A 26,912-nucleotide genomic window follows, 5' to 3' on the forward strand; every position below is an offset into this window, starting at 1 on the left:
GGCGGCGGGAGGCGGGCGGCGGCGGCGGCCCGCGGCGTTGGAGGCAGCGTCCTCGGTGGCGACCGAGCTTTCAGGCTTTACAGCCCCTCTGGGGGATGCTACGCGCAGACCTTGGGCCGAGGCAGGCCCGAGCCTGCCTCAGGGCTGCGTGCAGGCCCCGCGGTGTTACGCACGCGTTGAGGGCGAGAGCCAAAAACGGGATTTAAACGGACTTTGGGTGCTCAGGTCTGTGTTCATTCTTCTGCGACCCCAAGCCTTCTGCTCACTGGCTGTGTTACAGTGGCAGTACTGATTAGTCATTCCTGTTGGAAGCGAAAATCCCCTAGAAGCTGGCGGTTCTTAGAAGCTGTATGTTAGGCATATATAAAAACACATAATACAAAAAGAGAGTAATTCATTTCTTTCATAGCTTCTTCTGCTACAGCAATTGCCGATCTTATTTAAAATCTATTAGAAATTTTTGTGTCTTAGATAAAGTCTAGTGGTTAGGGCCCTTGTCAGGGAGCAGGAAACCACAACCAGAGAAGAATCAAACCCCTGGTTCCTAGGACAGTGCCGGGGTGATCAGGTGGTAAATCGTGACGGGGTACCCTTCCCTTGCCTAGGTAAAGCTGTATTTTTCTACACCACAGAATGCAGGATTCATTGCACCAGTATGAGGTGGAAGGATTAAAGAACCGTGGCTCTTGTTGCCGTCACTTGTGCTGACCTAAGTGTTGATTCAGCTGCACAGTGGAGCTAAAAATCCAGTAGCAAAGACCCCACCTGTTGATGTTCCTGAAGTTACTTGGTAGAATGAATGCTCACTGCTAGGCACTTATTGTTGTCTATGAAATCTGTCTTTCACTGTGTTTACAGATGCTATCTCACATTTGTATTTCATGGGATAAATGCATTTAGTGTGCCCAAATAATAACAGACAAAAAGCATTCAAGCTTGGAAGTAGCCTGTTTTAAAAATACCTGTGAGCTGCCGGAAATTGGGAGAGGCATAAAGTTGGACTTGCACTAGACACATAATTCAGCCAGGGTTTTAAATTGACCCTGGGAAGCATCAGATAAATGCAGAAACCAGCTCAGGCGTCCCCCTTTTCTTAAAAGTTTGACCTCATATCTCACCATTTTTATGAACATTGTATAGGATAAGGAGCTCTCCCAGATATGAGATGAGGATTTTAGTTCTTCAGCAGCTAAAATCTGGATGCATCTGGGGTTTTTTGGTTTTTTTTTCCCCCTCCAAAATGATTTGTCTATTGCCTTTTAATGTAACTCAGGTAGCATTTTGTGCTGCTCTTGCTGCTCTGTTCTTCCTGGGGAATTTCTCCTTTAAATTACAGAATTGTCTTTTGAAAATTACTTCTTAGATTATTTTTTAAAAGTGGTCTCTAAAATACTGTTATTAAGACTCTAAATRCTGATGCTTGGAAGAAAGGAAATGCTAGATTTGTGTGTTTTGTGCTTTTTGTAAATTTTCTGTGTACTTAAATATAGCTTCACAATAATAAAGTAGTTGATCATTTAGAGTGTAGCAGAGATGCAGTGGAGCACAGTGGAGATCACAAAAGCTGCTTTAATTCTGATCTCTTCCAATGTACATTTAATTGATTTTGCACACAGCCTAGTACTTCTCTCATTCAGTTTTTTTGGTATGTAATTATATGTTAATAGGAAAAAGTAGAGCAGGAAACTTTGACATAAAAAGCCTAGACATAAGGATAGACGGAGCTGTTTTGTGACTACCAAGTGCTACTGTTATGCCCTTCCTTCGTGTGACCTGCTTCATAATAATTTCTTATGGTCTCTCAAATATTTTAACATATAAATAACACTATCAATATATCATTGTTAGACTTTGGGGGATATAATTTGATTAGTTTATTGAGGTTGTTTTCATTTGCTTGCTTTTTGTGTTAATATGAGGGCCATTTACATATATATATTAAAAAAAATACTTGCCTTTTCAAAGTAAATAGTTTGTAGTAAGAGTTCTGTAACAAGGCATTGTAACTGCTAAACCAGCAAGTCGTAATTTACATTGTAATATAGTTAGGAATTTCAGGGACAATGTTTTTGTGCTTTCTTTTAGGATTGTCTTTCAGGTGTATTGCATACCAAATATAAAAGTGGAAGCTCCATAGCATACCAAGGTAACACAAAAAAAGAGTGTTTGGGTGTCTTTTTCAGGGAAAATCTGTAGTAAAGCTTTATCATTCCTAAATTTATTTTAAGTAGTTTTGTATTTTCTCATGGCTTGCTTTAAATAGGTAGAAATTCTTGAGCTGGAGTTTGTGAAATCTGGGAACTGGCCTGGGAATGTTAACACTGGTTCCCAACCTGTTTGTGTTTAAGCCTTGTTTAAAATAATTGGTAGCAGTCCACATCATCACACTGTATATTTTTGCCTTTAATGTAAAGATGCATATTTAATATCTAGAATGCCTTTGGGCTTCTTGAGAAGTGCATCTTGCTAGTGCATAGGGATAGTGAGGTAAAACAATGTGTTATCAGACTTTGCTTAYGGATAAATTAGCATATGAATGCAGGCTTTAAAACTTCAGAAAGACAAATCTGATCTGAAAACTAATGATGTTTCCAGCTGTATTTGTTTTGATTTTCTGAAGAAATCAGGCTTATGCAAGTAATCATGCTGGTCTGTCTGACCAGCTTTCCCTCCTCGTTTCCCTGGAAAAATTTTAACCCCATTTCAGTCAAATATGAAAGGAATAAAGAAATTGGAGTTAGCATGGTCCCAAGAAGTTGTGTGAAAATTGACGGTTGGATTGATATATAGAAAATCAAGTATTGTTATTTCTGTTGTTAACAATAAGTTTTTGGTAATAGAATTAAATTTATAAGAAGAACTAGACAATGCACAATGTTGAATGTAAAAATCAGCTTATTTTTTTTTAAACTGTCAGAACAGTTTTCAGCTATAAATAATTTTTCCTAAAGAAGCAGCTCATTTGTTAACTTCTTCAGTACTTTTTTGTGTTCTTAAACCTACATGTTTACATGGCAAGCATTTCTAATAAGCTTTTGTAGGATTTTCAAAGTCAGCTTCTCAAATGCAAACTAAAATTATTCCTGCTTTATATATTTCATAGGTGACATGGACAGCTCACTGGAAAATACAACTATTTCATTGTCCAATTGTTCTTTACAGTCAGAATTTACCCAAAGTGGAAGAACGAACAGCATCAGATCTTTTAATGATTTTCTACAAGATTTTAAAAACTTGGATTGGTAAGAGCTGTTTCCTTTTCACCACTCCTATAGTGTTTATTGTCTTTCCAAAATCCAAATAAACCATGAGTAAACTCTTAATACATTAGGATTTTAAGGCTGATCCCCATGCAAGGCATAAATTCAGAATTTGTTTTAAGATTTCTGCTTTCTTGTTAAGTAAAAAGCTGTTTGTGACCAATGTAATGAAGTATAAAAGCTGATTTTGATAAGAAATATTCTCACACCCTTTTCAATATAGGGATTGTAATTTAGTGATATAAACTAATCTAGGAGGAAAGCAAGCAGCTCAGGCTGATGAATGGCTTTAAGTTTATTTTTAGAGAGAATTTGATTCCAAAAGCAAAAAAAATCCCTCTCTAAGGCTACTTCACAGCAAGTATTAAAATAATAATGAAAAAAAGGATTTTGTGTTTTTTAGTTACCCTGGGTTTTGTTGGTGGTGATGAGAGAAGAGTGTTGGTTTTAACTGCATATACATGCATTTACAGCATGAAAATTCTGTTTATTGTTACTACTGTCAAGTTGTCAACATCACCAGTTGTGGTTAAAATCTTGAGAATAATAATGCCTTTCATCCAAATCATTTAATTCTGCTGTTTGTTTTCAGTCAGATATTAAAATCTTAAATTGAGCAATGCTTAAATTTTTTATACAAACCTTTTCTCAATGCATATATGTAGTCTGTTAGAAAGGGGCTCAGTGATTTCAAATTTTTATTCTTGGGGTTTTTTTAGCTTTGATGAGCAAGATTCTTTCCACGATTTAAGTGAGCTAGAAGGAGAGGAAAAGATCATTAACGGCTCTGGAACTGATGCAGTTCAAAATACAGCTATGTATATGGAAACAGGTAATAAATATTAATTAACAGTTTTAAATTTTCTTTTATAACTGTGCAATGTATAACATTTTGATTTAAAGTTTCTAGTAATTGTATTTCTATTCAGTTCATAAATGTAATAATCAGCTAAAATTTATTTTAATTTGGAGATTTAACTTTTCATGCAAGCATGRGTCACTCCTTTGGAATTAGTTTAGGAGGTCCAGACATTTTGTGCAATACTGAGACACTTTTTAATAAGAAAATTCAACTGTTAAAGTCACATGGCCATCAGTTCTCTATAATTTGAATTAAGAAGCAGATTCTTTTAAAAAGTAGCTAGCTGCATTAACAAATACTGCAACTCAATAAAATCGGCATTTTAAGGATCATAAGCTGTCACTTGGTGGTGAGAGCAGGTTATCTGTTATCACTGAGTTAGCTCAGGAAAGCTAAGAAGACTATAGTAGTGACCAACTGGAATTAATTCACTGCAAACATTTGAAATTTTTGCTGTAATTGGAGGAGTTTGACTTTGTGAATCAGTGCAGATCTATCTCATATGAAGAGTTTTAGGTTTAGAAGAATATTGCTGAATTATTTTGAAAGAAGATCTGGAAATGTAGAAAGAGCCAGCAAACCAACCCCTAAGAGGCTAAAAAGAAGCGTAGAAGCTAGACAGAGCAGCTCAATGGGAACTATAACAGACTCTCACTGAGAGATGTATTAAGTGGATASAGAGAGTTTAAGCACCACTTTGGTTGCATTTTCTATAAAAATTACAACTTTGAATTAAAAAAAAAATTTTTTTTGAATTGCGCTAGGGAAAATGCAGTTCACGGTATTTGGGATCAAAGGTAAAATAGATACAGAATTCCAATACACGCTTGTTTCAGATATGACTACTTCTTCTGGTTCCTTTTCCCTTTTTTGTGTTTCTGTTGTGATCTATGTGTCATTATATTAGTTAAACTCATAAGGAATCATAATTGAAAGAGACTAATTGCTCTTCATATCAGCATCTCTCAAAAATGCCCTTCTTGCATTTCTTCACTTTTTTTTTCCATTGTTGCCTTCCTCAAGAATTAGTTAAAATACTGGAAAAAAAATTGTCAGTTTGTTAGGAAGATGCCAGTGCTGCCAGGCCTGGAGTGAGCACAGACAGGATACCAGAATTCTGTCCTGGATGTTCTCTTGCTAGCAAGAGAAGGCAGCCCGCTCCCCCTCCTGGTCCTCCTGCCCCTGTAGCAGATTCAGTGTGTGGCAGAACACATTCAGTTTATTGTTCTGCTCCCATGCATGCCACCACTACCACCATGCTTACCACCAGTCAGCCCTGATTGCTTATCTTATTTGGCTTGTCTTTCCCTGTTTCTTGATGCTCCTTCTCACTGCCCTTTTCCCTCCTTCTCTCTTCTCCAGTCACCTGCCAAATAAACAACCCATCTCTAATTACTTCTTCCCTACTGGTCTGAGTTTTGCTACATCCATACTCAAATTTGTATTTCTGATACTGTTACGTAGGTAGTATTGGCCTTAGATGGTATTATTGGTAAGGTTACCTAGGTACTGTTGGCCTTTCAAGATTTCACTCCCCAAAAGGTCCCAATACTCCCTTCAGTTACCTGTGAATTTTGGCCATTTAGCTGTTTGTGAAATCCAGCCATTCCTACTGTACTATCTTCAACTTTCATCAGCTTCTTACGTTGTTATTTGTCACGTCCAGCAATTTCTCATTTTGTGTCCAGTAGTTTCTCACATACTGCTCAGTTAGCTTAATGTCAGGCCATGGTTTAGTCAACAGGTAGTCACTTGCCTGGAGTTATAACAAAAACATTAGGAGATTTTGGCTACGTTGTGATTCAGTCTGTGCTCAGATTTCATACTGATATTTGTGGGACTTCTGTTTTGAAATGGAGGCCATCATTTTATTTATAAAAAACTACATTGATTGATTGATTTGAACAAGTTATGGAAAGCAACTTTGAGCAATTCTCCATAACTCCTCAGGAGATACTTAGATTCGTTCATTTTGATACCGCTCAGTCTATACTGGTCACTCTAAATGCCAAAAATATGTTTTCACTGTTTTGGAAAAACAATTATTTAACTATTTATCTAAGACTATATTTTTAATGTAAAATATGTTTTCCTTCCGTAGATGACACCTTACCATCCTGTTTGGCTGCAAATACACAAACATGTAGTGACCAGAATACTACCAATGGTTTGATAAGGAAGACTGTAAATGGGACTGAAACTCAAACAAGCACTAGTCAAGGCTTAATACCACCTCACATCAGTCAGATATATGATGAATTATTTGTCATACATCAGAAGCTCCAGGTGGGAACTAGAACAGCCTTAAAAATTTTGTTGAATAATGTTACAGAGATTTTCGTTTTTGGCAGAGAATTCAGAAATTATTAATATGCTAAATCATATTTAAATCATAAGTCATCATTTGCCTCTTGCCCTAATTTTTATCCCTTTTTTACTATTCATATTGTTGAATGTGTTGGGATTTTCACTAACAATGGAATTATTACAGAGGCTCAGAAATACTGTGATGCTATAATGATATGGTTAATGATATGTTCTCCTATGGTTAGAGAAGGAGACCTATGGGATTTGGGGACCATATGCTCAAGGACTTTGGACTTTAAGTGACAAGTCTGAAAATGTTTCAGACTTCCTGCTGTAAGCATTACTTGAATACTGAAAGGATCTGCTGATCTGAGTGCTGTGTTTTGAATCACAGCAGTCTTTGCATCTCTACGGTCAAGATTCTGTATGTTATGTACGTGCTCCACAGCCTGGAGAACATGGGAACCAGGCCCTGGAGTTCCCATGTAATTCAGGGTAGGTGAGGAGACATGAACTCTACCAAAACCTTTAGAGCAGACTAGTTTAAGTTCTTACCCATATCACTTAGAGAGTATGAGTTCACTGGTTTGGCAGTAGTGCTTTGACTTGCGTAGTGGTTAAATCGGAAGCTAAGATAATTTCTCAGCTTGAGGGCATTTGAAGCTAGCACTGTTGTATCCAAGAGGAGTGTCTTGTGACACAGTGGGGGTGTGCAGGGCAACACCTGCAACTGCTGCTTCTCCAGAGAATGTCTGAAACTATTCTCCTGATTCTGGGAATTCAAGAGTTCTTGTCTTATCGGCCTCCTACAAAGCCCCCCTTCTGCCTTATCTTTCCTTCTCTACTAGTGGGGAGTCTCAACAGTTTACTTCCTGGCAGGCCTAGGCCACTAACTGAAGAACCTCCTGTATGCTACATTGGCTTTATTCTGTAATAGCTCTCATGCTTCTGCCAAGTTGCCTGCCAGGACTGCTTGCGCCATGTAAGATAACTCTGTGTCCCTCTCTTCCCCACCACTTTTCCAGAGATGCTTCCCATGAATTGAAGAACCAGTACAGTAATCTAGTGGTCAGGGCAGACAGCCACTTCAGACTCTGATTTGTCTTACAGTTAGTAGCATTATCCAAAACTTTCAGAAGCAAGAGCCTAAGTTTAATTGTCTAGACTGATACCTGAACAGCCATGTAGTGTATTTTGGGAAGCCAGGCAACTTCACCGCCTATCAAAGTTGTTTGGGTTAATGTGTGGGGAAGCTGAAAGTACATGGCCATTAGGATACTTTTAGTTAGTGAGCCATTTTGTAACATTCTGTATAATTTTACCAAAACCTAAGCGCGTCTGCGGGAAACGTTTAAATTCAGTGTAAATTGTGATAATTTCATGTTTTTTAAAGCCATTTCAATATTATCTTCTTGATACAGCAAGAAAACTCAGCACAGCAGGAATATGCTCTGCAACTCCAAAAAAGAGAACGTTTTCTAACTGAGCGAGAAGCACTGCTTTTTAGACACAAAGCAGCTTTGGCTAAGATAAAAGGTGTTGAAGAAGTTGTTCACACAAAATTTCGAATAATAAAAGAGGTGCAGTAATATATTTTATAGTGTTTATTGCTATATTGCCATTCAACTTGTTTATAGTCATCTTAAGTCATTATGTGTTGAATGCATATAATGCTCGTTTCTTTCAAGTGAGAAATCCTCAAATGAAAGATAGAGATACATATATAAAAGTACAAAATAATATTGTTATGGTTTTGGTACAGTTTCTGTTTCAGAAAGGTGCATTGAAGTCTGATGTATAGGTGTATTTTACTACTATAATTTTGAAAAGAAGATAACCCATCTTTTAAAAAATATATACGACTTCATTATATGTATTGGAGAAAAAAGTTATGATGAATCTATAGTTGTGCTGCTTACATGAGTATCTTTGCATCAGCTGTAATTGAAGTAGGTTGTCTTGGGAAAGTTTCAAGACACTGAGATTTTAGGACATAATAGCTATTGCAAAGAGTATTTGCAAAAAACTCACAAAAATTTTAAAGAAAGAAAAGATCAACCTAGCATTGGGAGTGTGGGAAGAAATGAAACGGTATGATTTTGCTTTAAGATGAGATAGTATTTAAAAACACTGTTATTACAGGGGGTTGCTACTGAAATCAAGTCTTGTAAAAAGCTTTGGTTATTATCCAGACCGCAAAGAGATGTCCGTAAAGTGCATGTACTTTATGTCAAAACCACAAGCTGTGAAGTTAAATTTCTTTGAATTGTGCAAATAAACCTTTCCCATAAGCTGTTGAGGGAGGATGGAATATACTTTAAAAAGGCAAAAAGTGTATTGATGTCAGAGGAGCAGGACCTCAGCTTTGGATAAAGAAGGAATAGGTAAAACAGTTTGATATTTCAGATCTTCTGGGCTTTAGGAATGTCATGCTAGTTAGAGAGTTGGCTGATGAAACAATTAGTGGCTATCTATGAAAATTTGTAGAGGTTAAGTGATGTATTAAGAGACTGGAAAATGTAGCGCCTTTCTTTTCAGAAGGGAAAGAATTGTAGACCCATCAACTTAATGTCAGTTCTCAGAGGAAAAAAAAAATCTTGGAACAAATTATCAGACAAACTGTGGGAAGCAGAAAGAAGAAAACAATGTGGTAAATAACTGGCCTGTATTAATCATAAACAAATTGTTGAATTGGTTTGATTTCCCCTATAGCAAGGTAACGGGCATTGCTGATAGAGGTCTAGTAATTACGCATATGTCCTGACTTCATTAAAGTTTTTTAAACAGTTTCACTTGACATTTTCAAAAGCATATTAGGAAAATATAATGTAGATGAAAACATTACAGTCGGTGGAAAACTGATTGATTGGAGAACAGTTCTGAGATAGTAATTGCCAATACTTCACAGTAAAGCTGAAAGAATGTATGCAGTGAATTCTGGAAGAATCTCTTTTGGGTCCAGTTGGTTCGGTATTTACAGTAATATATGGTGAAAAAGAACACACCAAATTTGTACAAAATAGCAAGTCAGAGGAATATCAAGTATGCTGGAAGAGATGGTTAGGATTAAAATTGATCTTGACAAATCAAAGATATGATCTGAAAACAAATAGACTGCTGTTCCAAAGGCATGAGTATAATGTAGAATACTTGTATAGAAATACCATGTGCACAAATATAGGATGATGAAAAAATGCACAGGTATTAACATATAGGATGAATCAAGGGGGAAGATACCAGTCTTCGGCTATGTAAAAGCTACCACGAAGAGGAAGAAACTAATCTTTTTTTCATGTCTGTGATAGATAGGAGAAGTACTAACAGGTTTAAGTTGACAGTGAGGGAAATTCAGGTTAAATATTAGGAAAAACTTCGTCAAAATCAAGTTAAGCATTGGAAAAGGTAGTTTGGTAAAACTGTGGTGTTTCCAGTGTCAGAGGACTTTAGGAACAGATTAGACAAACATCTGATGGGGTGAACTGGCATGGTTGATTATGATATGGGTGGGATGGCCTGATTTTATTATGGCAGTGGATGGCTTAGATATCCTGATATCGCCTATGATCTATGGCTTAATGACTGAATCAGTTCAACTGAACTTTAGGACTAGTTATTCTGTTCTGGTTCTTCCTGAAGTAGCTATTGAACCTCAAATAAAGGCCTTACATATGTAGAAAACAGAAGTGAAATATTCCCTTGGATATAGGGGTGCAGTCAATTATATGTTAATATAGGCTGCATGTGTATCGGTATGAAAGGAGGATCTGTCATTTCATGTCTACTGAGGCAAAGGTGGGTTGGTGCTTTAGACAGGACTGCCCTGCCCACAGCCATTCTGATCCTGTTAGCTGAAAAGGGGAGGAGGCACTTGAGAAAAAAGGAAATGTAGTTRGTTTTCTTGTATGATTAGGATGGAAGTTACTGTGCTTCCAAGCAGAAATGCAGAAAAGGGTCTTCAAGGCTTCCTTCCTTTCAACTTTTACTGTGCTTTATTTTTGTTTGTCATTTGCACATCTCAGAAGAGAGGCTGTGATTGAAGATGGAAAAATAGAGAATTGAGTGGGTGAATGAATGAGGAATAGTGAATTCATGGCAGGGAAGAAATTAAAGATAATATATATATATAGCTGGAATATTTTCAATAAAATAAAACTTTGTTGTTTTATCAAATCTGAGATACTTCAAGTGATGCACTGATATTTATTAATTCTAAAATTGGATTCAGGAGAGTGAGGAGAATGGCAGTGGATATGCAGGTTGTAGTTAGCAATTCATATGCTTCTGTAAACCAGAGCACTAGTCATAGGATTAGTTTCTTGCTGTGTGTGATTCAGAGTGAGTCTGCCTAGAAAAACTAGTTTAAACCTCAAAAGTTGCTGCAAAACAGAATTACCGTTTTCTGTAATTATGTGAAAGAATAAGGATTTGATCCAAAGCCGATTGAAGCTGATGTCATTTTTGTTTTAATGTGAATTTTTTTCTGGTGGACTTCAGGTCATGCTTTTCAATGAGGAAAGGACTGGATTAATAAAAACGCTGAATGCAGTCGGGAAAACTGTGTGGGTAGCATGTGTTGTTGTGCACTGAAACAAGGGAGCCAAAGCTTCAGAAAGTGTAGTTCAGGCATTTGGAACATATATTAATGGATCATGAAATATCATCATAGATTATTTTTCTGTTTTCTAGTAAGCTTTGAAATAAAAATGTGTTTTTATTTATTATATAATGACTAGTTTTTGTTACAGCTATATACAGTATTTGGGAGAGGTAGTATAAAAATGATGTATGGCAGAGGAATGAGAGAAAGCAGTAAGGCCCATATGTATTACTTGGTTTTAAAAATATGTGTACTTTTTTTCTTCTTTAAATTTCCTGGAATCCTTGAAAAGTTTTCCTACTACCCATTTAACTAGTTATTTTTCACTGGCAATTTTGGACCTGTCTTTTTTTTGAAATAACTTTCAGAAACTGTAAAATCTAGTTTTTACAGCCTTTTTGACAACCTCCTTTGAAGAACTGTGGATTCAAATAGGAAATATTTTCATCTGTGTAATAATTACCTTCTGAATTCTGAACCCCTGAGATGCTCAGCAGGCTTGCTATTAAGCTATTAAAAACTCTTAAGTAATCTTCTTCGTCTAATTTCTGTGGCTCAGCCACATGAAGCACTGTGTAATTATTATCAAAGCCCTGAATACTCAAGACTTATAAAGCAGTAAGGTAATTTGGAAAAATTGAATATTTTAATTCACAGTTTTTTTCTCAGCACCTTTCAGTCTTATAATTCTGCTGTTCTCGAGTGCTTTGAATGTTTTTGGTCAACTTAACCCTCCCCCCCTCCTCCTGAGGTTAATCAAACTTTATCTGCAATTGCGATCAACTGTAATTATTTTGACTGTCCTCAAGTTTGACCTTTTCAAGGGAAGTATTTGAGCATTCATTTGAATGAAGACTATCTGCAGCACTTGTTTTCTTTGTTAAGATCAATTCCTACATTAGCCTTTAGAATCTGTTCAAAGCTACATTTTTTCAGCATGGTTTTATAGCAATCTGAAAGCAAAACTAGAGAAGGAGTAATGGGCACTTGAATTATATGGTACAAAAGACAATTCTGAAGAAAGATGTTCTCTTCCAGTTGAAAATTTTCACAGTTGCTGAGAAAAGAAATGTTATTTGGTGACGAAGGATGCAGAGAAGGCAGAGTTACTGAATGCCTTCTTTGCTTCAGTCTTTACTGCTCAGGCCAGCCCTCAGGAACACCAGACCCTGGAGGCAAGAGAGAAAGTCTGGAGGAAGGAAGACTTTCCCTTGGTGGAGGAGGATCGGGTTAGAGATCATTTAAGCAAACTTGACACCCACAAATCCATGGGCCCTGATGGGATGCACCCACGAGTGCTGAGGGAGCTGGCGGACGTTATTGCTAAGCCACTCTCCATCATCTTTGAAAGGTCATGGAGGACAGGAGAGGTGCCTGAGGACTGGAGGAAAGCCAGTGTCACCCCAGTCTTCAAAAAGGGCAAGAAGGAGGACCCAGGGAACTACAGGCCAGTCAGCCTCACCTCTATCCCTGGAAAGGTGATGGAGCAGCTCATCCTGGAGGCCATCTCCAAGCATGTGGAGGAAAAGAAGGTGATCAGGAGTAGTCAGCATGGCTTCACCAAGGGGAAATCATGCCTAACCAATCTGATAGCCTTCTCTGATGGAATGACTGGCTGGGTAGATGAGGGGAGAGCAKTGGATGTTGTCTACCTAGACTTCAGCAAGGCTTTCGACACTGTCTCCCATARCATCCTCATAGGSAAGCTCAGGAAGTGTGGGTTAGATGAGTGGACAGTGAGGTGGATTGAGAASTGGCTGAATGGCAGAGCTCAGAGAGTTGTGATCAGTGGCACAGAGTCTAGTTGGAGGCCTGTAGCTAGCGGTGTCCCCCAGGGGTCAGTCCTGGGTCCAGTCTTGTTCAACTTCTTCATCAATGACCTGGATGAAGGCACAGAGTGCACCCTCAGCAAGTTTGCTGACGATACAAAACTGGGAGGAGTGGCCGATATACTGGAGGGCTGTGCTGCCATTCAGAGAGACTTGGACAGGCTGGAGAGGTGGGTGGAGAGGAACCTCATGAAGTTCAACAAAGGCAAGTGCAGGGTCCTGCACCTGGGGAGGAATAACCCCATGCACCAGTACAGGTTGGGGGTTGACCTGCTGGAAAGCAGCTCTGCTGAGAAGGACCTGGGAGTGCTGGTGGACACCAAGTTAAGCATGAGGCAGCAATGTGCCCTTGTGGCCAAGAAGGCCAATGGTATCCTGGGGTGCATGAGGAAGAGTGTTGCCAGCAGGTCGAGGGAGGTGATTCTCCCCCTCTACTCAGCCCTGGTGAGGCCACATCTGGAGTACTGCGTCCAGTTCTGGGCTCCCCAGTACAAGAGGGATGTGGCACTACTGGAGCAAGTCCAGCGAAGGGCTACAAAGATGATTAGGGGACTGGARCATCTCTCTTATGAGGAAAGGCTGAGAGAGCTGGGCCTGTTTAGCYTRGRGAAGAGAAGRCTGAGAGGRGATCTTATCAATGTGTACAAGTATCTGAAGGGAGGGTGTCGAGAGGATGGGACCAGACTCTTTTCAGTGGTGCCGAGCGACAGGACGCGAGGCAACGGGCGCAAACTGAAACACAGACACTTCCATCTTAACATGAGGAAAAACTTTTTCACTGTGAGGGTGACAGAGCACTGGAACAGGTTGCCCAGAGAGGTKGTGGAGTCTCCTTCTCTGGAGATATTCAAGACRCGCCTGGATGCAATCCTGTGCAATGTGCTCTAGGTGACCCTGCTTGAGCAGGGGGGTTGGAGTAGATGATCTYCAGAGGTCCCTTCCAACCTCAGCAATTCTGTGATTCTGTGATTTTTTGAAAGATTTGTCTTATTACTCAGCTTAGCTTCAGTATTTTTTAAATTTAGCTAGTGTGTAAATTTAGCTAGAGGCATTTGATCAAATTAAAACTTTTCTAGGGGCCAGACTACTTGAGGGGGGAACAGGGGAAAAGTGGTTGGTTAAAACTTCTGGTTAAGATGGATACAGAAAAAAAGCTACTATAAACAAAAGCTTTGTCATTATTTTTCTTTGATAAACCTTTCCCACCTCTGACTTATTTAAGGAATGTAGATGTTCAGATGATCTGTGTTAGGTGAAACCTAGAAAGGATAAGACCAATAGGCCATGCACTGTGGATGGTTTTTTTTCTCTACTGCTCATGTGTAGACTTGACCATGCAGAATTACAGACTTGATCTTTAAAAGTTAGTCCTATTAGTTTAACACTAAAATTGTACTTATTTTAGAATTGTTTCTAAAATATTGTATTGTTAATCCTAATGTTCATAAAATCTCTTTTTTTCTATAGCAACATGAGGCAGAAGTTAAACAGCTGACAGAAGCCTTGAGAGAAATAACTAAAGAAAACAGAAGGCTCAAATCATCATTTGACACCTTGAAGGAAATGAATGACTCCTTAAGAAAACAGGCAAGACTAGTTATTTCCTGTAATCAATAATTTTAAATGTTACGGTCAACAATCTTAAAAAAAAGTTTAAATTTGCAAAATTGATGATGTGTTTCTGTAAAACAATCATCATGTGATTGATTGAAAGTAGTTTCTGCTTCTTTTTGTAGTACATACTTACAATTTAGTCTATCTGATCTTTCACAGTATTTAAAAAGTTGGACTTGTTCCTCTGACCAGCTAGCAACAACTGACTCTTAGGAAGGACAAACCTACGTACTCTGAACAAATTGAGATTGGATGGAGAGAAAGTATTCTAGAATGTAACAGAACCTACTCTGTGCTGAATTGTTCTGCTGACTCCATTGAATCAAAAATATAATGTGTATTTCTAATGTTCATGATTGCTCAGTATTTTCAGTTACTTTTACAAGTGTTAACTGATGCAATATTTTCTTGATTCTTAAAGACAAGCTGAGACAGTAGTTCACAGTAATGCAGAGTTAGAATTTTTGTCTCACTTGAATATTAAATCTGACCTAAAATGCTGACACGCAAAGTGTTATCTAAACTATTTGCTGATCTTTCAGTGGATCAATTACAGCTGTGATACTCTGAATGGGGTAAAAATCTGTAGTGCTTCCTAATCTCTTTAAGAGCTGTGGGTTTCTCTTCTGGCAGTTTGTGTAATGGTGGTATGTTCTTCATGTTATAAAGATCTGTAACATAGTAAATGTACTGACAACATAAATGAAGTAATTGGAGAGCTTCCATAATAATCATACTGTTTGGTTTTGTATATTTAGATCATGTTTCTTACACTTAAATGGAAGTAATAGGTTCCCACATTCTCTTTTCTCACAGAGCAAGCAGTTTTTGTGATGTGGTCAGTCCAATTTTTTTATTCTGCAGAGAAGGAAAGTTTCAACCTTCCCCTTTCCAAGGCTGATTATAGACCATTCTTGAAATTTTTGTTCCGTCTTTATGTCACTTCTTCATGAAAAAGTAATTATATGTCAATAAATGTGTAGTGCCTGTATATTTAAACAGGCATTTATAGTGCTTATTCTTCCCAGAAAAACTGGAAGGATAAGCTGCAGGCCAACAAAGAACTTATTTTTTGAGGAAGTGGATAATGATTTTGTTCTTATAACTGTCCATACTCAGAAGAAGAAACTTGAACTTTAAATTATTCAGCCGCTCAGCAACAGCATTCAGTTATTTTAGGGTGATGATTAAGTAAAGAAGTAAGTTTTGAATCTACAGATATTTGACATTATTTTCTGATTCTTTCAGTTAAGTGATGTGAGTGAGTTGAACAAGAAGTTGGAAGGTCAAGCAAGGAAAGTACAAGCTCGTTTAGAGAATCTACAAGTAAGGTTTGTTCTTACAGGTACCTGCTTCCTTTATAGGAAACAAGTGAAGTATAATTCACTGTTATGTTTTGTTGTAGAGGAAGCATGAATTTTTAACAGTACAGAAGTCTAAGGATATATGTCAAGTGGTGCAACAAAGTAAACCTGTCAAGCAGGAAAAAGAGACAGTAGCATCAAAAATTGCTAAGGTAAGAATTGGGCAAGGTGGAAGATCCATTCTAAAGACATTTTACCTTGGAACATTCTTTATACCTGCTAGAAATTAGAAAATGTAACTTCTAAGTTTACGCTGAGTGAATTGGTTACAATAATGAAAGATACAGTTTATATTGGGAGCAAACACAGTTGCCTGGAAGAATTAAGTTTGATCAGCTAATAACATCTGTTGGATTTTATGTTATATATTTGTGTATTGTTTATTTATATTGTATATTTTCCTCTTCTCACCTTATCTTTCATTATCTGTCTCTTAAAATTATGTCCTGCTTATGCTGAAACTGGTTTATTTTGCTGTGTCAGAGCAAATCTTAATGCATTCTGCTTACTACTACAGTGTGAGCACTATTCTTATGAATAACTCAGCTGAAAAAGATAAGTAGTCAGAGATGTCAGGTAAAGAATTTTAATTTTTTAAGCCAGAGTTGATTATACTGCTGTTGGTTTTTTTTGTTTTTTTTTGGAGAAATGGTCTTTAATGGGGGAAAGAGACTAAACACAGTGTTCATACATAGTTGCAAAATGATTACCTGTTCTTTGAAACATCATGTTATATCACTTAACAAAATACTTTATCTCTCTGTGTTGTTCCATTTAGTAGCAAGTCCTCTGGTAGTACTCTGCCAACACTTCCATACTGGTAATGATTTTTTTCCAGCCAGAGACTAAACAGTGAAATGAGAAAGAGAGGTATTTACACTATCCTACTTAATTAATCTACATCAGATGCCTTAAGAGGATGGTGTCTTTACAAAGCCAACAATGCAAATATCATGTAAACAGCATGTTTACATACATTTTAATGTACTTTGATTACAAGTGAAATAAAAAGAGTATCATGAGTTCTGAGTGAAAAGGAAAACTATTCTATAAAGTTAGGTACAAGAAAACCTTAAAAGTCTTCAGAGAACTGTTCATGCAGCCTGTCTTTAGTTATCTTTGGATATCTTTCATAGTGTATTTCAGTGCAGTCACATTAAAGGGATAGAAAGACAATTTCATGAGGTCTTACTTTTTTTTTTTTTAATGTTAGTTACTCAGTTAAATTGTAATAACAGTGGGTTGTATGAAATTAAGCAATGAAGGTAGTGCATCTGGAAATAAAAATAAAGTATGCATGCATTTTTGTACCCAGAAACCATTGCAAATAACTCCCAGATTTTATCAGGCATGTACTCATCCTCCTTCAAATTGTGCATAATGTTTCAGAATTAGTGTACTCTTACATATTTCAGCCTATTACCATGGAAAATAGTTGGGTTTAGAAAATCAAAAACTTGGAAGCTGATGTATCTAATGTTGTGGTTTTATTACAGATACCACTGAATTTGCAAGTTTATGAGCTTTTAACTGTTCTTATGGATTGGATCTCAGACCAGCATCTTAGCAAAATAAAAATACAAGAAGAAAGAGAGGACAGTCATAAACTTCTATTTACCCAGAACTCCAAAAAAACTTACGCCCAGGAAAAGTGTAGGAAGGTAAAGGAATTTGGATTGTTTGCTTGGGTTTCTGTGGTGTTTTGTTTTTTAAAAAACCTTGAGTATAACATGTCTGCCTGTTTTATACATGCTTTGGATAATACAGTTTAAAAAAAGAAAAAAAAGCATAGTTAATAAATCAGTGTTAATTCCAGCAATGAGATATAATAGATTATTTGTCATTCATATTAAAAATATATGTGTGTGTGTGTATATATGTGTGTATCTGTATACATATATATGGATCATTTTTAGGAAAAGTAAGTGTAGTGCTCAGTCTCAGCTGGAAAGTTTCAGCCTGTCTTTTATTTCAAGTCACTTTTGTCAGCCGATAATATCTTGTATTTTTTCTGTAATGTTTTACATAATTCCTTTTTTTCCTAAGGAAGTGTGCATGTCTAATTTAAAATACTTTAATACCTATATTGAAAGATTCAATAAGTGACTTATAAAAAGTAATATTAATGCTATATTTAACCCTTATTATCTTCTTTCTGGAGATACCAACATTTGAAAATCAATGAGGCGTTCAGGAAATCTACTTTTTCAGTTAATTTTTTTCATTATATTAGACATCCATTGGGATTGCATATACTGAGGCTGAGCTTGTAGAAAATATCTCCACTTTTGCATGTAAACCTCTATATAATTTAAAATCTGTTTATATGTATAATTCTGTTACCTGGATGAGTTTTGCTCAGTGGGTGTTTGCATTTGCAATATGTTATCCTCCAAGAAAAACAGTGGGTTTGGGTGKTTTTTTTTTTTTAATTTATTTTTATTAACTCATAGTTAATTTAGTTAGTTTGCAGAGTAATTTTATACACTGCATGTACTTTTACTCTTATATGTTTTTCAGCTTTTGCCTGTAGTTGCTGAGCAACTCCAGTGGATGCCATTTGTGAATCCTAAACTACACATGCCTGTGATTAAATTTATTTACTGGTCTATAAGACAGCTAGACACTGGTATGCAGGTAAAACAAGTAGTCCTCTTAAAATATCTTATTTTAATAAGAAGATACTCCTGTATGTTGTATTTTTAATATATTTGAAAAATGGATGTTTTTAGAAGATACATATCTTTCTGTCTTTGCAGAGTATAAGTTCATATTCTTTACCACAGATACATGGCCGATTTTTACGTACGTAGGTGATCTCTGTTGTACCTAAGCATCTCAGAAATGGTATTTTTACATATATCTTTACAAAACTTGTGAACTAGTATTTTTAGGTCTGTTTTATGAATGAGACTTGCTCAAATTAATGGAGAGTACATGGCAAAGGAGAAATGGAATTCTGACTTCTTTGTTCTCTGCTTAGTGGCTTAACCACAAGACATTCCTTATTTTTCTTTTGACTAGACTGCTACAATATAAGGAAATATTTAGTAGGATAATAAAGAAAAAAGAGTAGCCACAGTATAAGGACACAGTCGGTATTGTATAGCACTGTCAATAGCTCTGGCAAAAATTGGGAAAACTTGTAAATATCTTGAGTTAAAATGCAATAGAATAGTAAATTGTTTCAGTGCTTATAAGAAACTATTTTAAACATGCATATTAAGTTTCATTCTGAAGTAATGTTTCTGTGTAGTTTATAATGAAAAATCTAATAGGACCTTGCCTGTACAGTATTCTTGGAGTTTGTATTTAGACCTTGATTCTGTAAATGCTTTTATAGTACATAACTTTCAGTATCCCCACAAAATGGAGTATAATGTAGTAGGCGGGGATGACTGAAACTCAGTTTGTTCTAGAACCGGAGGAAACTTAGGTAATGTCAGCACATCAGGCGCCCTTGCTAACTGGTCTTGCTGTGCAGTGTGTGTTGATAAAGCCCTGTGCTAATGCTGTTGGACTGCTTTTGGAACGCAAAGTAGTATCTTCTACACAGAATTTTATTGTGATATAGGGTCAAAGCATTTAATTTAATCCCTGGCAGAACATATTCTGTACATAGTAGACATAGATTTCATGTGTTTAAATGTTTACACTAAATGAATGCATTGTTTGTAACAGCATGCAGCAATGACATCAACGATGAGGAGACTGGGTGAAGAAGTTTTCAAAGGCGTAGCAAGTAAGGGAAACCCGCGTAGTTCTTCTGAACAGTCTAGTGAGAGTAAATCAAAATCAGCAGCTTTCTTTAAGAGTTCCTTTATGCCTCTGAGATTTCTGTCAACTTTAGTTGTACTCAAGACAGTGACACAAGGTAAGTTTTGATTTCACTTCCCCCACCCCCCTTCACTTTCAATCCTGTGCCTGGACAAAAAACAAATATCCAGGGTTCATCAGTTCAATTGTACTGTAGTGTCTGATATGCTTTATTTGTAAAGGGTGTTTAATTCAAGTTTTACCACCTTATGAAGCAAAATATGCTGGAACAAATATGAGCCTTGCTATTACTAATTTCATGTTGTAATGTGTATGATCACTTTAATATGAATTCTTGTTATCAGAGGGATCAACATTTCTGAAGAAAGGGAAAAGATACATTGGTAATCCTGTCAAATTATCACTATAGGAGTGATTGGATCTCCAAGATCTTTACTGCATAGAGTGGTGCAGCTAGTTGCTCTTTTATAAGTTGAAATAAATAAGTAGCAAATTTCACATGGTTCTAGGACTCCTCTGTCTTTTTTAAGCTAGTAGGTTATTTATCCCTTGAAAAGTTGATCAGCTGCGGAGTCTTCAATAYTGCTTTTCTGATATAGCTAGGTATAAATGATACATCTATCTTTATAGATAAATCTGATGTCCGTATACACTTCTGATGTATCTTTATGGGTAGATAGAGATAGAAAGCAACTTCTGTAATGGATTACAATTGTTAATTGGATTGAATTGTGATAGCGTGTCTTGAAATTGCTTAGACCCTGAGTGTAAGTTTAGCATGCAACTCATACTCCAGCACTTACCAATTTACTGTCTCCCCTATTTTCCTATCTAGTGCATCACTGTGAATGGCTCCCCATCCAATATTGCCAACACTGAAAAATGCTACTCTATGAAATTGCTGTTTCTTGAAGTGATTGTTCATTTGGTTTTCACTTGGTTAAATAGACTCAATAGCAAAGGCACCAATGTTCTTGTTTACATAAAAATACTTTAGAGTTCAAAACCACTTGTCTAGAAAGAAAAGTGGTCTTTTCTTCCAAAATCTTTTAAAATTCCTATGCTGATATAGTATAGCAATATATGATATTAACAGGCAAAGGCAAATAAGGTCATAGCTACTCTTGTCAAGAGATAATACAGCTCTGAAAATAGTGACTTCTACTTAAGATCATGATAGTTGTTCCACTGTGCAGAGTTTCCAGGATGCTGTGGCAGATCATCTCAGCAGGGCCTTCTTTGAAAACAGAAATAGTCTGAAAAGACTAAAAGCACTTACCTCAAAGGCATGACAAAAACAGGCTATTTCTAATGAACTGTGAGTGTTGAATACTCCGAGAAGATGCACAAACTCAGACACTTTTCTGTCAGATTCCAGGGAAGCAAACCTTCAATTGATTTGATTTATAGTGATATTTTTAAAATTAAGTTACAGATTAACTTTGGTAACTTAAACAGGTTCTTATCTATTTCTAATTTAAATATGACTTCTTTGAATACTACAGCAGTAATACTTGTTCTGAATTGTGCTTAAAGATTCTTAAATCAGAAATCTGCAGATTTGATGAGTGGTCCAAAAGAATGTCTTATTTGGACTTCTGCCATTAGCTTTCTCGTTTGACAGTACTGTTTTAATTCAATAATAGACTGATTGATTGCCATAAAGCAATCTTGTTTGCCAATGCAATAAGAATCCGTCAGCATGAGAGCAGCAGAGTTGATGGGTCCCCTCTGAACCCTAAATATCTTGCTCCATTATCTGTTATGTTAGGAAGTAGAGCTTTCAGTACAGTTTTCACAAAGGCAGGAAAGCCTAAAAGTATTGCTGTAAGTTCCTGTCCTAGATCATCCTCAAATCATTGCATTCATCTGTAAGTTTTATATCTAAACTTCATGTTACCCCAAGTGAGTTGGAGTCGCACATGCGACAAACTTATGTAAGATTATTATTGTTTAGGAACATGCATTATTTAATGGGTTTGCTTGTGGGGGATGGAATGCTCTGTAACGCTCTCTGATTATCCAGTTGAGCTTCTGACTGTATGAAGACTTCATTTTCTGTGTATTTATTTCTTAAAAAAACAAACAAACAAACAAAAAAAAGTCAAATAGCCTCTTAAACAGTATAGTCCAAACAGCCTCCACTGCCTGTTAGGGGATTATTGTATCTGGAACAGGTACATCATTTTCAGTTCACACTTCTGCCATTCATTAACCAAACAGAATATTTGTGTTGGCGGGTGGGCTTGGATAAAATAAACTGCAGGATGAGTGACTCTTTCCAGTGTGCTGCTTTTTTCTTTTTTCTCCCTCTATATTGTTCCCAGGATCCTCCCATCCTTCTCACTAGAAGGGATGTATAATAGTCATGTGAAATAGAATTCTCTACTTACAGCCTACATAGTTGGCAAAGAAATAGGGGAAGTTGGGTCTTCCCTGCCCCTTGGGTTTGAGAGAGAAGGCAAAAGTTTCAAAATACCACGAGTTAACAAGAATCAGGTTGTGTCTGGACAGGGTGTGAGAAAAATGTGGAAAACACATCTCAGAATAGAATAACTTCTTTCAGCTGATTTGTTAGCTGCTGCCTTCAGGGAGGGCCTTTTCTCCCTTCAGGGAAAACAGAAACAAAAGGTGTTTATATCCTTTATATGGAAGGCAGGAGGAAAACTAATAACTTGCTGTTCATAACAGGTATAGAGGTGATTGTTGTCTACCTGCAGCCACTTACAGTACCTTGGTGCTGTGTAACAGGGATTTTATGTAAGAATGAGGTCTACAAGGCTAGCTTAAAAGTGAATATTTCTATAACCCATTTCCAAATCTTTGTGTTACAAGCCCCTTATTCTTCCTTTTTTGAAGACATTTTTAAAATAAAAATCATTTTGGTAACATCAAAACACAATCATTTTTGCCTGTGTGGTGTGATTATGACTATGAGCAAGCTGATAAAGATGGCCCTTCATTGGACAGGGGGTTGGACCAGATGACCTCCAGCTGCAGTTATTTGGTGATTGTATTTTTGTACTCTCAGTATTTTAAAACGTCTTTGAAAATGGGAGAGTCTGCATTCTCTTGGCAGGTAACATGAAGAGATGGAGAGGAGTTCTAGAGATGTTCATTTGCAGGCTAACCTTGCAAAACCATGCCATAATGACAGTTTCTGCTGGCATCTGATTTTTATTTTATTTATTTTTTAGTCAGTCTTTTACATGTTTTTTTTTTTTTTTCCTCAATCTTTTTACGTTTTGGGCCAGTTCCTGGGAAGCATAGATCCATATAACAAAGCTGCTGTCATCTTTGGCAGCCTGATTGGCGTTAACCAGGGATGCCAAAGATTTAAATTCCCTTGATATTGAACAACATTCCCGTTCCTGGAAGTGATCCCTCTGGATTAAGTGGATAAGCACATTAGTGTGTATTTGTGCTTAATTGACCTGTGCTATATTTATATTGTGAATACTTACAGTAAATAGAGGATTTAAACATTCTTGAAGACCACCCTGACACCATTAATGAACAAATATAGCATTTGAGCTACTGGAGGGAACAATTTCATTCAATATATTTTGTTGAAGCATAATAATTACTTTTCAACTGAGATTCACATTTCTAGAAGGACTTGCTAAAATTAATGCAAAAATAATTGCAATACAAAAGATAGTCACTGCAGAGGCCTACCCTAAGCAGATGAAAGCTGGTGTTTAGAACAGATTAGTTTAGCTTCTCATGATTGCTTTTTACTGCTAGCTTGTATAAAAGGGAAAATACTATCTTATGTTAAACATACATAAAAAATACTATGTATGAATTTTAATTACTGACAAAATGGCACTAATGACCTACTCAAAGTAGCACATTTGGCTTAAATATGTATCTTCTGTTTTCTTTCTACATTTCAGTATCCAGCAGGTGGCACTGTAATTAAACTTTTGTTACTGGATAAATTGTTTGCTTATATTTAACTTTTTGCACTTCAACTGATCAATGTTATTCCTAGCTGCTGAGAAAGATTTGAAATTGGGAAATTAAGAAAATCAGGTTCATTTAATCTAAATTATTTGTATAATTTAGTACACTTTAAAATGGATGAGTACATAAAATGTATGCACTGGAACATAAACTACAGATTTTTATGAAAAGGAATGTGAGTAGTTGCTGTCATCCAGACCTTTACTCCTTTGTTAGAGGTTTTCCAGATGGCAAAATCAACACGATCTCAAATGACATCAATTTGTAATTTCTTCTCTCTTTTATGTAAAACACTAGACAGGCTCCTTTTTTTTTTTTTTTTTTTTTTTTGTCAGTATGTTTTTCTTCGACATATGGATTGTAGTCAGCTTTTTTGTCTGCTCTTTTGAGTTAAAACACAACAAATTTGTTAAGGAACAAATACAGGCAGAGGATGTTATTAAATAAAAGTCAAATTAATATCTTCAGCCATTTAGCTTTTTGTTGTTTTTCTAATATATATCTGCAGCACTAACTCTCAGAATAGCTATTCATGTATTGTTTAGTAGAATTGTGATTATAAATTTTTTTTGCCCACCTTCCGATATCTTTCAGCAGATTACCTGGCTCAGGCGTTTGATTCCCTTTGCGTAGACTTGAAGACAGATGAAGGAAAGTCTTTATTTTTGGAGTACCAATGTGTGCCTGTCATATTAAGTCACTTTAAAATATCCAGTAGAGGTCTGCTTTCCAGTGCTCTTGATGGATTACTTCAGATGACCATGGAATCTGGTAAATTTGGGTAATTTTTAAAAATAAAGCTATAATACTATGACGAAAACAGGTGAGGTAAGCATAAGTACCAAATGAACAATAACATGATTCCTCTGTACAGATAATCAGGTCTAATATTAGCATTCATTTCTGTCAGGCAAATGCACTAAAAATGTAAAATGTATTTCTGAATTGTCTGTCAGTTACTTGTCTTTTCTTTTCCTTCTCAGCATCCATGTTTTATATTTTGTCCTGCTTGCTTCCTGATTTACTGGTGTGATTTTTGTTGTTGTTTTTCTTGTTGTTGTTTGTTTTGACTACAGTTTATTCCCCTGTTTTACCTTGCTGGTTTTTGCCAGTGAATACTTTTCTTTGAAGTCAGGCTTTGCTAGAACAGTCATTTCATGTAAAACTTGCCAGCAGATGGAGATAAGAAAAAATAAAAAGGTTTTTATGAAATTCTTTTTCTAATTTGAGTGAGCAGCTCATCCCTAGTCATTTTTCATACTCTAATAATAGGAAACATCTTTTCTATAGGAAATGGTTGTGTTTCACTGGATTCTTCTCTGGCCCTTTAAAAGGTCAAGGTGCTTTCTCAAGTGATTAAAGGCTAAGAATTAGGTGATAACCTGATTGTACATGATAACCTAATAGGTACATTCCAGTGCCATGTTGAATAAACCTTATGACTTTTTTCAATAAAAATCACTCACTGTCTTAGAGAAGAGGGGATGTTATTCTGTTGCCATATATTGTAGTGGCAAAAATAGAAGTATGTTTGTCCTGGGATGGAACAGCATTGAATTACAAGCCATTTTGTACTGAGATAAATGGCAGAAAAGTTTAACAAAAGTTTCATTCTACCTTCTAGCCTCTTTGCCTGACTATGCAGTTAGTATATTCTTATACTAAATTATTTATATTCAGAGGGCTATCTCTGTTAGCTTAAAGCAGGAATTTATGCTCTCTTAAACCTATGTTGGTATGCAGTCTTAAACATGAAGGAGCAAGCTATATACTAAAATATGGAATTTGCCAGAAAAGCCAATTTCTTATCAATAGAAGTCTATGCTTCCATTTTTTTCCCCCTAAGATAAGTAATCCTAGGCTTTCAACTCGCTGGAATATTTTTTCTCAATCTGTATATGACTATTCTAGCATTTTTGTTTAGAGGTGAAGTGATTAGAAATTAAGTTTTAAAAAATGTCAATTTTTTTTCCCCTGGATATTCTTTTTTCATAACTACACAAAAATGAATTAAAAAATATTTTTACAGGTGCAAATTTTGATCATCTGGACTGAAATATATGACTCAGATGTGAATAAAGTATGCAAAATTTTGCATACTATCCCTCTTTATAGCGGTACATATCTTTTGTTATACCAAGCAGTGCATGCTAATGGTTCTCTATAGTTCAGGCCTATCTAAGTCCTTCTTGTAGATTCTCTTCTCTGTAAGAAATTCTCTTCCTCATCTTCCAGTGAGACCTAGATATACCTCATTTATCAAGGAATATTACTTAAGCTGCATAACAAGAAAGCACCTACTGATCCAAGATGGATATTTCTGTTCTTTGATAGAATTCATAACAAGCCTGTCTGTAGTACTGCTTAAAACCCATTGATTGACATTTTTTGATACTTACATTTTCAGCTTCATAGGAACTTTTTATCATTCCTTTTGTCATCCACAGTATATCTGGTACAGAGGGTCCAATATCTAAATTTGCCTTGCTAATTCATACAACATCAACAGTGCTAAGAAAGCAATCAGTTACTGAAAATATGACATTGAATGCAAAAGCTGAAACATTGGTATCATCTGTTTTTTATCTGGGTGCAAGATCTCAATGGCAAATTGAAATTAATATTCTTATTGCTCTGCATCTTTACTGGGATACAGACTTGTCATGTACTCTGTCTCCATTTTTGTTCAGGAGTTTCAAATAAAAAATATGGGAAGGAGTCCTGACAGCAGTGTTTCAATAGGAAATGGTAGAGGTCTGACATCCTGCAGTAATTTTTTCCTGTTTCTGCCAATTCATTATTCTGTGTTCATCAGTCCTGACCAGCTCAGGTTATATATTCATATGCAGCATTTTGTGCTGTCCTGATAGGTGCCTTTTTCTGTTAGATCTTTTTTTTTTTTTTTTTTTTTTCAAGAAAGGGAAGAATCAAGAAGCCGAGATGAAGGAATCATTAATTCTACAGTAAGTTAGTTGTCCTTCCCTGAGAGAGCAGCTGATCTTGCTAGATCAGAAGACGATCCAGAATATGGCTTCATGGCACTTCAAAACCTGAAAATGCTGAGATTCCTTGATTACTCCTGGAAATTGTGGCCAGAAAGCCAAATAGTGTGCTGAATGTTCTGCACTATTCTGTGCCTGGTAGGCTTGGCATAACCTTTAACAAGGAATTGCGTGACAATACATCTGTAGCATCATTTTTTGGTACTTTAGAGATGCCATATTTCTTTCCAGGGCTTTCTTTGCACCCAAAACTAGTTTGGCTTCTCATAGCTAATATTTGGGAAAGAATAAAACAAAAAGGATTGCTTAAAATAAGTCTAATAAAAAAGAA

The 26,912-nt window shown here is 36.3% G+C and overlaps 1 protein-coding gene across 10 annotated transcripts in view; it reads left to right on the forward strand.

Annotated features, from left to right (window-relative positions):
• Positions 1 to 70: 70 nt before the first annotated feature.
• The window catches only part of CCDC138 (coiled-coil domain containing 138), a 40,840-nt gene continuing 13,998 nt past the window's right edge, over positions 71 to 26,912 (forward strand). Inside the window, exons 1-13 of one of the 10 annotated variants that reach the window (XM_026055191.1) lie at positions 71 to 225; positions 2,086 to 2,146; positions 3,104 to 3,242; positions 3,980 to 4,092; positions 6,224 to 6,408; positions 7,851 to 8,009; positions 14,323 to 14,442; positions 15,718 to 15,795; positions 15,875 to 15,985; positions 17,330 to 17,494; positions 18,354 to 18,470; positions 19,515 to 19,707; positions 24,174 to 24,350. In XM_026055191.1, the coding sequence (XP_025910976.1) occupies positions 3,109 to 3,242; positions 3,980 to 4,092; positions 6,224 to 6,408; positions 7,851 to 8,009; positions 14,323 to 14,442; positions 15,718 to 15,795; positions 15,875 to 15,985; positions 17,330 to 17,494; positions 18,354 to 18,470; positions 19,515 to 19,707; positions 24,174 to 24,350 (1,552 nt within the window). In that variant the 5' untranslated portion in view covers positions 71 to 225; positions 2,086 to 2,146; positions 3,104 to 3,108. Of the gene's footprint in view, positions 226 to 296; positions 2,147 to 3,103; positions 3,243 to 3,979; positions 4,093 to 6,223; positions 6,409 to 7,850; positions 8,010 to 14,322; positions 14,443 to 15,717; positions 15,796 to 15,874; positions 15,986 to 17,329; positions 17,495 to 18,353; positions 18,471 to 19,514; positions 19,708 to 24,173; positions 24,361 to 26,912 lie in introns of those variants that run through there. The other 9 variants (XM_026055200.1, XM_026055229.1, XM_026055205.1 and 6 more) reach the window with 9 other exon arrangements.

This window comes from Apteryx rowi, unplaced genomic scaffold (assembly GCF_003343035.1).
Source record: "Apteryx rowi isolate R43461 unplaced genomic scaffold, aptRow1 scaffold_123, whole genome shotgun sequence".
NCBI lineage: Eukaryota > Metazoa > Chordata > Aves > Apterygiformes > Apterygidae > Apteryx > Apteryx rowi.